The sequence below is a fragment of the Bos indicus genome, chromosome 14 (assembly GCF_029378745.1).
Source record: "Bos indicus isolate NIAB-ARS_2022 breed Sahiwal x Tharparkar chromosome 14, NIAB-ARS_B.indTharparkar_mat_pri_1.0, whole genome shotgun sequence".
In the NCBI taxonomy this organism is placed as follows: domain Eukaryota; kingdom Metazoa; phylum Chordata; class Mammalia; order Artiodactyla; family Bovidae; genus Bos; species Bos indicus.
The window spans coordinates 2,080,271-2,093,461 of record NC_091773.1 but is presented as its reverse complement, the minus strand read 5'-3'; the positions used below and the strand labels follow the sequence as shown (position 1 = coordinate 2,093,461).

The 13,191-nt window shown below is 60.9% G+C and overlaps 1 protein-coding gene across 9 annotated transcripts in view; it reads right to left on the bottom strand.

Moving 5' to 3' along the window:
- Nucleotides 1-13,191, bottom strand: part of TSNARE1 (t-SNARE domain containing 1) — a 118,269-nt gene that overhangs the window by 48,752 nt on the left and 56,326 nt on the right. For all 9 annotated transcript variants that reach the window (XR_011570458.1, XM_070802346.1, XM_070802349.1 and 6 more), the window contains exon 10: nt 7,395-7,553. Coding sequence is in view for 8 of the 9 variants with exons in the window: in XM_070802346.1 (XP_070658447.1) it covers nt 7,395-7,553 (159 nt within the window). In the remaining variant the exon portion in view is untranslated. The remainder of the gene's footprint in view (nt 1-7,394; nt 7,554-13,191) is intronic.

The following is a 13,191-nucleotide window of genomic DNA, read 5'->3' as shown; positions in this document are numbered from 1 at the left end:
AGTCTGAGCTGGCTCCTCTCAGAACCCGGGCCGCAAGGACACGCCCCAGGCCAGAGCCCTTCCACTCTGCTTCCCCGCCCCCGCCCCTACAGAAGACAGCGGGAGTCCCAGCACTCCAGGGTTCGCAGGTCTGTCACAGCGTTCTCCTGGCTCAAGAGCCCCCCAACCACTGGAATTATCCTTTTGAATAAAGAGCAACCCCAGCTCTTGCTCAAGAAGGAAGCAAGCCACCTTGGAGGGAATAAGGGGAGTGGGGGTGTCCCAGGGCCCTGGACTGCAGCGCGTCTCCGCCAGCTTGGCGGCCGAGGAAGCAAGGGCGGACTCGGGGGACACCGCCCCAGCAGCAGGCTGGCCCGCAGGCACACCTGAGGCCTGACCCCCAGCTGTGAGCCGCTGTGAGGGGTCAGCAGGGGGCACCCTCCAGGCAGAGCAGGCCAGACTGTGGGGAGAGGATGGCAGGCGAGCCTGGGGTCAGACCCCTCCGGGACCCCCAGGCAGCAGCCTCCTAGGTGATCTCAGAGTCGACCAGTCTGGCTCCAGGGCGCTGGGTCCCAGCTCCCAGGCACATCAGCCTGTGGGCATACAGCCCCCGCCCTCCAGGAGGTCTGGGGCAAGGAGCCCCACCATAATGGCCCAAGAGTAGAGAACCGGCCTCGGTAGTCCAAGGCCACAGTCCCACCCCAGCCCTGGGCCCTCTGCCCGTGGAGGCCCTCCTTGGCCTGCAGCTCCCCCTCCAGACCACTCCCAGAGCCCAGGGTACGCCTGTCGGGGGAGCTGACGGTGGGCACGTAGAGGAGCAGCCTGCACGCTGAGCAGCAGCGTCAGGACACAGGTAACCAGCAGGGAAGCGTGGTCACCATGCTGGGCACCTGAGCAGGCTCAGCTCCTGACGGAGGGTGCTGAGGGAAAAGCGGGACATGCCAGAGCCCGCACCCACCAGGAACCAGGCAGAAGGCCAGGCCTCAGGCCCGGAGCCAGGCGGAAGGCCAGGTGGGCCACGGGGGGCCATGCCAGAAGCCCAGAAGCCCCTAGAGCCACCGGGATGGAGCCCCCGAAGGCAGCCAGGCGGAAGGCCAGGCCTCAGGCCCAGGGTCTGATCTCAAGGCCAGGCAGGCCACGGGGGGCCATTCTGGGAGCTCAGAAGCCCCCAGAGCCACCAGAATGGAGCCCCTGGGGGCAGCCAGGCAGAAGGCCAGGCCTCAGGCCCGGGGTCTGAGCTCAAGGCCAGGCGGGCCACGGGGGGCCATGCCGGGAGCCCAGAAGCCCCCAAAGCTGCCGGGATGGAGCCCCCAGGGGCAGCCCCAGGTGTGGCGCATGAGGGCGGCAGGGACCGGGAGCCGTGTGCCCAGGCGTGGGCACCGGGGAGCGGGAGAGACGAAAAAAACACCTTAACTTAGTAAATGTTTAAATCATGCAATTATTATCCTGATTGCTTCTAAAACTAGAACTCATTAAAAGCTCTCACGGAATCTTCTCTCCTCTTTTACTGGCACTGAGGAATAACAGCCTTGCACAGGACATAATAAAACGTCGGCGCGCATGTCTGTGTGTGCGTGTGTTCCCTCCACTTTTAACCACGAAAGGAAAGAAAATACCGCTGCATTTTTCTCTACCACGCAATCTCTCCTCATAATTAGGATCTTGGCAACCATCCACCTACAGAGACGACTGTTCCAGCTAATGGAACAGCCAAACTTTGTTTATTGATTGATTCCCATATTTATAGCTAGATTCTGGCCAGATCATCCTCCCCCTGGGCTTCAGCTTTACCACACCAGCTACAGGGAGAGCGGCCAGGCCCCCTCCTCACCCCAGCCTGCTCCCTCGGCCTGCCAGGTAGCCATGGCAACAGAGCAGCTGGTGAGCGAGCTGCACACCTGGGTCAGGTGACTCAGCAGCCCAGGAGGGGTCGGGAGCACAGGGGCGCAGGTAAGCGCAGGTGCGATGGGCTGGGCAGAGGGGGCCCGGGCAGGGCAGGCCGCGGCAGACCCTACTGGGAGCCCACAGGCAACTCTGGTCCACCCCAGGTGGCCAGACCAGTGCCTTGGCAAGTCCGCTACACACTGGCAGTGGCTGGGGGCACAGTCCCGTCTCATTCAACCTCCTCCTACCCCTGGGGAGACCCGGCCCTGCCCTGTCCTCCAGAGAGCAAGAACCTGCCTCGACCAGAGCTGAGTGACCACGTGGGAGGCAGAGCTGGGCCTCACGGACAGGCTCCTGGGCTCTGGGCTTCACACAGGAGGCCTCAGGGCCCTGCCACACCCTCCGCCAGGAAGAGACAGCAGAGCACCGCCGTCAGGACGGCCCCGCTCTCAAGCCGGGCGCTGGCCACAGTCCCGGCTCTGCCTCACACAAGCCGCCAGGCCCAGCCAAGTGATGCGCCTGCTTCCAGCCTCCACCTAGGCTTCAGTAAATCTGGAGCACAGGGTGCTTGTGCTCCCAGGCTTCTGTGTGGGCTGCAGACGCACAGGCAGCAGAGCCCTCTTATTAAAACACAAATCTTCTGTGGAGTCCCAACACGTAAAGTTTCTCATTCAGTTGCCACCCACCCACCCTCAACCATCCACCCACCCCTCCCTCATCCTCTCCCACCATCCATCCATCCATCCATCCCCCACCATCCACACCCCCAACCATCCATCCATCCACATCTGCCAACCACCATCCACCCCCCCATCTACCCTCCCCCACCATCCATCCATCCCCCACCATCCATCCAACCCCCACCATTCATCCATCCATCCCCATCCATCATCCACCCCTACCATTCACCCATCCCCACCATCCATCCATCCACATCCGCCAACCACCATCCACCCCCATCATCCACCCCCTACCATCCATCCATCCCCCAATAATCCACCCCCACCATCCATCCACACCCCCACCATCCATCCATCCCCCACCATCCACACCCCCACCATCCATCCATCCCCCACCATCCACACCCCCACCATTCATCCATCCATCCCCCATCCATCCATCCACATCCCCATCCATCCATCCATCCCCCACCATCCACACCCCAACCATCCAACCATCCATCTCCCACCCATCCATCCACATCCCCATCCATCCATCCATCCCCCACCATCCATCCATCCCCCACCATCCACACCCCCACCATCCATCCATCCCCCACCATCCACACCCCCACCATTCATCCATCCATCCCCCATCCATCCATCCACATCCCCATCCATCCATCCATCCCCCACCATCCACACCCCAACCATCCAACCATCCATCTCCCACCCATCCATCCACATCCCCATCCATCCATCCATCCCCCGCCACCCATCCATCCCCCCAGCCCCTCCCTCTGTCTGTCCCAGAGAAAGGGCCTGAGAGTCCAGGCAGTGCCAGGCATCCTGCAGGTGCAGGAACACAGCCAGACTAAGACAGCCAACACCCCTGCCTCCATGGGGCTTACAGTCTCCTGCAGAAGAGGAATGGTTAACAAGATATTTAATTACACGGCACGCTAGACAATGCAGGGAAATGAAACCTTAGATACGGAACACTTGAGCCAAAACCTGAAAATAAAAGGGAAGAGGTGCTGAAGTGTCAGCAGGGTCCAGGCTCGGGGCGGGGGAGGAGGGACGCACTGGCCAGGTCCTGGCCCAGCGACCTCGGCCCCACTGAGGGGGGTGGACAAGGGAGCCCACTTAGGGGGCAGCGAGGAGCCCAGGTCTGCGAGGCGGGGCCACACCGCTCCAGGGCTGGAGAGGGCCGCCCCCCAGAGGACCCGTGAGGACGTGCCCGAGAGCCAGCCGGAGGGCAGCAGGAGCACGGCGCCCTGTGGGGCCTGCAGAGTGGGGGGCGGCCTTGCGGGGACGGAGCGGGGGTCACCCGTTAGCATCTGGCCAACAGCAAATGTGCCGAAGGCCCACTAAGCGAGCCAGCTGCCGCAGTGGGGACACTGGGCAAGCCGCTGGCCAGAGACGTTCTTGCCCCCGGGAGAAGGCCATTCTGGAGGCCCTGTCCCCGCCCTCTGGGAGGGTGGTCTCCCAGGAAAGGGGACTGGCAGGCATACCCCTGCCCCTCGGGAGCGGCCCACCCTGTCTCCCAGCCCCCATCTCGGCCTGAGCTGCAGGGGTTGCCACGGGGGACCGGGGATGCCCCACTTTGTCTGCCAAGCATCCCCAGCCCGTGACCTGAGTGTCCCCCAGTGACACCTATACCCCGACCCTTGGGGCCCTGGGAGTTTTGGGGTCCACGTGCTGACTCACCTGGGACCAACGTCAGAGAGGGGCCCCCGATTGGGAGGCCAGAGAGCAGCTTAGTCAGGGCGGGAGGAGGAGCCCCAGAGGCGCCCCAGAGGGCCCTGTGCGCACCCACCCGTCGCAGCAGCCTGCCCGCAGGCCTGGCTCCTGTGGGCTCTGAGCTCCCCTCAGCCTGGCACAGGAGCCCAGCACGGGGTTGGGGGGCCTGCGGGGCAAGAGGGGAGAGGGCGGCGGGGGCATCTCATCCGCCCACAGACGGAGAGCCCCTAGGGGGCCTCGGAGGACACTTGCTGCTGCCAGGGGATGGGCTGCCCCGGGAGGTTGGGTGGAGGTCCTCAAGGCGCCCACCCCCCCAAATAGCAAGACACCCTCGTCTGAAACCTAACTGGGCAGGTCCAGGGGCCACCGAGCCAGGCAAGGGCCCAGAATCAACAGCGGCCCCAGCAGCCCCCTCAGCCTCCTGCCCACTCACCACCTGACCCCGGCCCCAAGCCCAGGTGCCCTGACCCACCCGTCTCACAGAAGCAACGACCGAGGCAAGCAGCAAGACCCAGGTCACGGAGCCGGCTAGCGGAGACTTGGACCTAAAGTCAGGACAAGGCACCCGAAGCCTCCTTTTGTCCAGAGGCTGACCTGGGGGAGGAGGGGCAGGGAGTGGACCCGTCAGTCTGCCCCCATCAGCACCAGGCTGTTCCCGGCCCGGCACCCGCCATGAAAACACCCATCACGGGCCAGGAGGCAGAAAACAGAGAGGAACACGAAGGGACGTGAGGCGGCGAGCCTCTGGCTCCGATTGTAATCCCACTTTTCGGGCCTTGGTTTTCCCATCTGTCCACACCCCTCCGCCCAGCCAATAGAGAGGTCCCTGAGGGCAGCCCAGGGCCTCCGAGGGGCTCTGGGACCACAGGTCTCCCTCCATCCAGCGATGCTGTGCGTGCATAAACCACACATGTGCAGCGCCCCCGGGAACGTGGAGGCAGAGTTGGGGTGCAGTAAGCAGTGGCCACATGGAAACACTCTGCAGTGGCCAGGGAGAGAAATGCCCCATGTGTTGGCCCGATGCTGCTCCCACAGCCCCTCCCCAGGGCTCTGCTCACAGCAGCCTGGCCCTGCAGACCCGGACGGACAACCTCGAGAAGCCTGGGCAGTGGGGCTCAGGTGCCCCTGGAGGGGCGGGGACCGCCACCCACTCCGGGACGGGCTTCTGGTGCCACAGGCAGGCGCCAGGCTGCCTAGCCTCCTCCCAGACCTGCGTGCTGGTATCAGGACAGCTGCAAACCTGGCGGGGGCTGTGTGATGGCCAACGACAATCTGTCTGTTTTTCCCATTTCCAAAGATGATGGGGCGGGGGGAGGGAGAGGAGGAGGGACGAGGGAGGCAGGGAGGAGACCAGGGATGCTGACCGCAATCCCAGGCCATCACCCTCCAGCCGACGCTTGTTGCACACGGCGTCACCCACACACAGGTGAGGACACAACGGAACAGCGAGGCTGGCCTCAGGTCCTATCCACGGCCCCCGTGAACCCACCATACTCACTGCTCAGACGAGGACGGGCTGGCAGTGCCTGGGCCTCCCTAACCCCACCTTGGGGTCCCCTCCTGCAGCGTGTCAGCCATGAGAGGCCGTCAAGGCACAGGCAACCCCCTGAGCAAACCAACCCGACGACCTGCTGGGCCTTGGATCTCAGAGTGGAGCCCGCCCCTGCTCAGGAGCTCCCCCCATTTCCAGGGGGTCACCCCACCCACCTGTGTCCCCAAGCCGGGCCCTGTGATGGAGCCTGCACCTCTGTGCCCTGCACGCCTGGCCAAGGCCACGTCAACCCTGGAGCCCCTCATCCCACCAAGGCGGCCTGACCTCAGTGCGGCCGAGGGTCCTCCTAAGAGGGCTTCAGTTCTTGAGCTGAAGCAGCAGCGGGTCCCTCTCGCCACAGGCCTGCCAGCCCCCCAAGCTGTGGCACAAGGGCCCCTGACTGTTCTGAGCTCTCGGGGAAAGCAGGTCTCGTGTGCCACCAGCAGGAAAGGACGTCTGTGTGTCCAGTCCTTCCTGGAGGAGCTCGACAAGGAGAGGCCTGCCTTCCAAGACGGCCGTGCGCCGCCTTCCTCTCTAGCAGTGGAGTGTGTGTGTGTTGGGGGGGGGCTCTGCTGGGCAGAGTGGGGCAGGGGGCAGCAGTCAGGGGGGCGTCCACCGCCCTCAGGAGTGCAGACCTGCCCACTGCAGACACAGTGACGGGTCCTGTGACTCAGTTTTTTAGCCCAATTTCCCGTTTTTCTAAAAGAAGATGCTTCAGGGAAACTCTGTTCCAGAAACATAGCTCCTGGGGTCTGGGGGGCAGGCAGACCCCCAGCACCTCTTCCTGCAGGTAAAACCGAGGCCCTGAGGGAGGAGGAGACGCACGCTCAGGGGCTCAGGGTCACCACCAAGAGAACCGAGCACCCCGAGAGCCACGTCCTAATACACACATTTCCCACAGCAGGAGGCAGGCCCCGGCGCACACTCGCCTGCACACCTGCTCCTGCATGTCCACTCATACCCTTGCACACCCACCCAGGGGCCTGCACACCTCTGGCAGCTGTCAGAGACCGTACCTGGCGAGGGGAACGTCTGGCGGCGTGCATTACACACATACCAACTAGCGGAAGAAACCAGCGGCCCCGCCCCCGCCCCAAGGTCGGACCCCCAGCACCACCGCCACCTGCTCGCAGCCCCACCAAATCACCGGTTCAGTTCCGGCAGTTCACTCAACCACTCAAACACTATCCTAGGGAAACTGTTCTGGTTGTTGAAGGGCCTCATCAGAGCAGAACACCCTCTGGAAACCTCCGTGTGCAGTGATGGAGGCAGCCCTGGGGACTGGCTGTGCCCCCCAGGCATGGGCTCCAGGCTCCAGGTCAGACGGCTGACCCTGCTGGTAAACACAGGCGGGCGGGGACAAGACACGCGCTCCCCGGACTCTGCGCCCTCCATGGGTGGCCCACGTGGCCAAGCTCAGGCGAGGCCCAGCGAGCAGAGGTCCCATGCCCTGGGCTCGGACGGGAGCAGGCCTGGGTGTGCTGGGCATGGGACAGCCTAACCCCCACTGGTGGCATGCCGAGAGTGGCCACGGCCAGGACTCAGGCGGATCCTGCGTGCACACACGCGTGCATGCTTGCCCATGCACGAAGCCACACCTCAATCTGTAGGATGGCCTCCTCGCGCAGCCGGATGGCCTCCAGGTCCTCCTCGGTGATCTCGGGAAGCAGCGCCTGCTCGTGGCCCGGCCACACACCATCGCCCCCGTTGAAGATCTTCTCGTCGTCAGCCAGCTCAGCAAAGGCGGCCTGGGGACTCTGCCGAGACACAGACCACCGTTACTGCACAGCCTACTGCCGCCGGGCCAGGCCCACACCAGGCACCCGGGAGCCCCCAGCCCGGCTCTGCAGGGGCTGGGCCCCAGCCTGTCAGTCGGGGCTGCCCCACAGGGCTGCGGGTGCTGGGGCCGCCATGATGGGGGGCAGACACCGGGCCCCAGCCTGTCAGTCGGGGCTGCCCCACAGGGCCGCGGGTGCTGGGGCCGCCGTGATGGGGGGCAGATACTGGGCCCCTGCCCGCAGCCTGAGCGCTCAGCGCGGGCCGTCCCAGGCCTGGCTGCAGCGGGCCCAAGGAGGGTGGGCACGCGCCCCATGGTCATAGGGAGCGCATCCACATGCAGCCATCCTCCTCCCAGAGCCAGTGCACTCCCTCCAGACCACGTGTTCACCTCATCCCCAGAGCCAGGGAGGCCTTTACATAAATAAACACGTGGATGGATGAATATAAAATAAAAGATCTAAAAACTCTGTTGACGAGCACTCCTCGTCCAAGGTGGCAATTATCACCTCCCCTCCCGCTGTGGGCGGAGGAAGCGAGCGGTGCCAAAGCGGGCAGCAGCTGGTGGCGGCCGGGGCCAGGCCGTATGCCCGCACTTCCTCTTCTCTGCGGCCCCAGCCCCGCCTGGGCTGTGGGGCGTGTCAGGTCAGGCCCGGAACCGGCCCTGCCGGAGGCCCAGGTCTGTCACATGCACTCAGCCTCAACCTTCTCCTCCGCCAGACGGGAACAGCGGCCCACACCTGTGGTCCGTGGCCTGTGTCCACCCCACCCCTGCCGGGCACACCCGCACTCCCAGCAGGAGGAACGGCACCTGGGGCCCCTCGCAGACGGCACACCCCAGGCCCCCAAGGCGAGGGGACTGGGAATGCTCAGCTCTGCTGATGAGCTGTGTGACCTGGCTCATTCTTAACTTCTCCCACCTCAGCCTTCGTGTCCATGTGATGGGGCTGTGTCCAGAGCCGTGGACAGGGTGGACGGGGATGAGGGCGAGGCCCCGACCAGGAAGCATGTGTGAAAGCCCCAGTCAGGGGCCATGGGGTGCCGGAAGTCCCCATGCGAGTGAGTCATGGGGCAAGGGGGGCCCTGTGCCTGCAAGGGACCCCGACAGTACACCCCTCCCTGCAGCAGAGGCTGCTCCAGAACAGGCCACCTGGCCCTGAGCTCCACTGATTCCACTGACCTGGGGCACCTCCCGTGGGAAGAGCCCAGGCCATGCACCCAGCGACTGAGGCACAGACGCACCCTCAGCAGCCCTGCCATGAGCAGAACCTGGCCAGTATGGGCTGGGAGCACAACCAGGAGCGTGGGCGGGCCAGCGACAGTGACTCAGACGCACAACGTGAGCAAGTGCACAAGGTTCCACGTCCGGCCGCCTGGAGTCTGGTTCCACGGAAGCCCCCGGAAAGCACAGGAGAGGGGGCCAGCCTCCCTGCAGGCGTGGGTGCACGCCCTGGCCCCCACAGGTATGACCCGCCCTCCCCAAGCGGCTCAGGACAAGGGACCAGGGAAGGAGAGGCGGCTGGCCCTGCCCAGACCCCTCCTGAATGATCAGAAAGCACCCTGTCTTCTTACAAAGCCTTGGTCTGGGTCTTGAGCTCTGAAGCCAGAATTAGGGTTTGCTGCCAGGGCACTGGGGCCGCAGCACAGGACGCGGCCGGGGGATGGTTTTCCAGCTCACAAGGCAGCCAACAAAGGCGGCTTTCTCTTCGCTCCAAGGCCAAGGGCTTGGGTCCTGTTCTGACATGTCCGTTTCACACCCATGATCCAACAATCCAATATGACTGCTGGGTGGGAGGGGGGCCAAGCACTTTCCCGTGAGAAGAGATGGAGCCCAGTTAGGGTTCGGGGAGGCCAGTGAGCAGCCAGGCAGGACCCAGGGCTCTCAGGAGCTCTGGGAAACAGGCCACTGTCTCGCAAACTCTGACCCAGGGGTCCGCAAGGGAGTATCCGTGACCCGGGCAGGAGGGCAGGGGTCAGGACGAGAGCTGGTCTCACTCTTGGGAAACACAGCTTCTGTGCAGCAGCCCCAAGACTGGTCGTCCATTCCTCCAAACAGCAAAGGCTGTGGTCAGCTGATGGACATCTCTGGGAGCTCCGCAAAGCCCAGAACAAAGGACTGGCGAGACACTCAATCCTTCCCCGGCCCTGTGTTAAGTAACGGAGCCACCGCCGGGGTGCGGCTCTGAGGGGGACACATGACTAAAGAGCCCCCTGCAGATGTGCAAGTGAGGTGGTCTCTGCTGCTGTAGCCCGGGAACACGGGGCTCCGGGGACCACACGCCGCACTGGCGCTGGCAAGGCACGCTGGAGAGCGTTCCTGGTGAGAGACAGGCTCCGCCCTGCCTGGGGACAGCAGCCGGCCCAGGAGCCCCCAGGGGCTGCCCACCGGCTGGGCCTGACCCAGGTTGGAGGCTGAGCCAGAACCCAGTTGAGGTAGCAGCCAACACAGCCAAGGAGGTCGACCTGCTTCCAGGAACGCCGGCGCTCGGCTTGGAGAACAGGTGGGCACCCCTACTCCTGCCAGGGACCACCAGCCTGCAGATGGAGGCCCCAAAGTCTGGAGCATCAGTGCAACAGCATCCCTGGGCTGAATCTGCAGTGTCAGCTAATCCACTACAGCTTGCGAAATTTTCTGGAAATCACCTTTCATAACTTCTCGGAAGCACTGTTGGCCGTTCTCTTCCCCTTTAGGAAACATTCTACTGAAACAGGGCATGAGCAGTTGAAGGCACAAATCATACGTGGACAGGTCTGTGAACTTTAACCAAGGAAAGACTTCCAGGTCAAGATACAGACATTCCAGGCCCCTACTCAGGACACCACCCCAAGCAAGGGCTGTCTGGCTTCTGACTCTGCCTGTTGCTCCGGCCCGTTTGGACCTCTGTCCTCTGTGCTCAGCACGTGTCTGAGAGGTCGCCAGGACTTGCTGGCCACGATCCCCTCTGCTGCCAGTCTTCCACGCACGGACTCAGCACAAATGCTCTGGGCTGGCTCTCCCCCAGGCGTCAGCTGCTGCGTGTCGCGCTGTGCTCAGCGTTCTTTGACGTGACTTTCCACTGGGTACACACCTGGGAGGAGCTGCAAGGCCGAGGCAGGAAGACCTTTCACTCCACAGACACGTTCAGCGACCAGAGTAGGGGCGCCACGCACACTCCCGTCCAGTGCGTGAGCTCTCCAGCTGCTCCACAGCTTCCCAGGCACGCGGCCTTCTCCCGGGTTTTCACCTGTTCTTTTCAGCTGTTGGTGGGTGCTAGGTGTGCAGAGATGCAGCACTGTGGGTTCTCTCTGTGTGATTCCAACGACACACGCTGAGCACATCCAAGTGCTCATCAGCCATTCCAACGTCCCCTTTGCAATGTGCCCCCAAGGCGTTCGCCCTTTTATGTTGGTATGCAGCCATCTGCACTCACAATTTTTAGGAGATCTGCACACATCGTGGACATAAATCCTTCTCAGATGTGCGTTGTGCAAGTGCCTCTGCTCGTTCTGTGGGCCGCCTCTTCACTCTCAGGGGTGTCCAGACTTTAACAAAGTCAACTTTACCACCTCTTCTTCACAGTAAGTGAGTTTTCATCTGTGTGAGAGGACGACAGCCTCCAAGGGCAGCTTCCAGACACTTCACTGCCGTACTGTTCATATCCAGATCTGTGATCCCGGTGGGCAGTCTGAGCCGGGCAAGCTAAGGGGAAGGATCTGCTGGGGGTGGCAGCCTGGTGCCCAGAGTCCTCCAGTGCCTCTCTGTCCACAGAGCAATGGCCCTGGCCTGGAAGGTCTGCACGGCCTGAGCCGGCTGCCGCCTGCGAGCATGTCTGGTCCTGCACGCTGCTCCCCACCAGCTCCGACACAGAGACCAGAGGGTGGCGTGTTTGGACCTGTACTTGCCGTGTGCCCGACAGGACCCTCCCCAGCTCAGCCATCGGCTGATCAGCATCAAGCCCTGTGCAGACCCTGCATCTCCCACTGTGCAGCAGTGTGCCTCACACTGCCCAGGCAACGACGTACGTGTGCGTCTGCGTCCACACGCGGCTCTGCTCCCACCGGTCTGTTAGCTTAGCCGTCGGCAAATACCACACTGTTTTAATATCTATAGTTCGAGGTTGTGTTCTGATACCTGGGAGTGTAAATCCTCCAGTTCTGTTCTTCAAAACTGTCTTCATTATTTGGGGCCCTGTATATTTCCATGTACATTTTGTAATCAGCTTGACAATTTACACACACATTCAAAACCTGCTAGGCTTTTTATCTGGATTGTGTTGAACGTATAGACCCACTCAGTGAGGACCGACTTCTTTGTACACCAAACTTTCCAGTCTACACACACAGTGTGCCCCTCCGTCATCTAATCTTCTGTAATCTCTCTTCAGTCATGTTTTGCAGTTTCCTATATAGAGGCTTAAACAACTGGTCGTACGTTTCTTCCTAGTTTTGATGCTATGGTAAGTGCTGTCTCTTTTTAACATCATTTCCAAATTGTCTTTTGCTGGCACCCACAGTATTTTCTTGCACATTAACGTGGTAACAGAAATCCTGTTACATTCACTTATTAATTCTAAGTTCTGCCAGACTCATTCAGACTTTGTAGTCACACAATCATGTTGTCTGTGGTTCTGCATCTTTTCCTTCTTTCTCCTGTCTTACTGTAGCAGATATTCCCTGCGGCACACTGAAGAACAGAAGCAACGGTGCTGGACACCATGTCTCAGCCGCACTCTCAGGAGCAAAGGTTTTACCATCTCACCAGCAAGGCCACTGCTGACTGCTGGACTTTTGAAGACACACTCTATCAGACTAAAGGCATTTCTACTTAGTACTCGTTTGTGGAAAATTTTGCATCTCCCTAAGTGGATGCTGAATTTTACCAAATGCTCTTCCATGTCTATTGAGATGATCAAGTAGATATTCTTACTTACTGTATTAACGTGATAAATTATTCTGATTATTTCTGAATGTAAACCAATCTTGCACTCCTAGAATAAATCCCATTTTAGAATGGTGTATTATCCTTCTATGCATTGCTGCTGCTGCTAAGTCACTTCACTTGTGTCCGACTCTGTGTGACCCCATAGACGGCAGCCCACCAGGCTCCCCCGTCCCTGGATTCTCCAGGCAAGAACACTGGAGTGAGTTACCATTTCCTTCTTCCATGCATGAAAGTGAAAAGTGAAAGTGAAGTCGCTCAGTCGTGTCCGACCCTTAGCAACCCCATGGACTGCAGCCCACCAGGCGCCTCCATCCATGGGATTTTCCAGGCGAGAGTACTGGAGTGGGGTGCCATCGCCTTCTCCGATGAATTGCTAGACTTGGTTTATTAATACTTTGGTTAGGGGACTTCCCTGGTGATCCAATGGCTAAGACTCCACGCTGCCAATGCAGTGTGCCTGGGATCAATCTCTGGTCAAGGAATGAGATCCCACACACCACAGCTAAGACCAGTGCAGCCAAATAAAGAATTTTTTTTTTAAATATTTTGGTTAGGAGTCTTTGCTTCTAGGCTTATAAGACATCTTGTTTTCTTTCTTGCAAAGTCCTCATAAGAATTTGGAATTAAAATTTACTAGCCTCATAAAGCAAGGTAAGAGGTATTCTTTTTTTATACTGTATGTAAGTGTTTGTATAAAC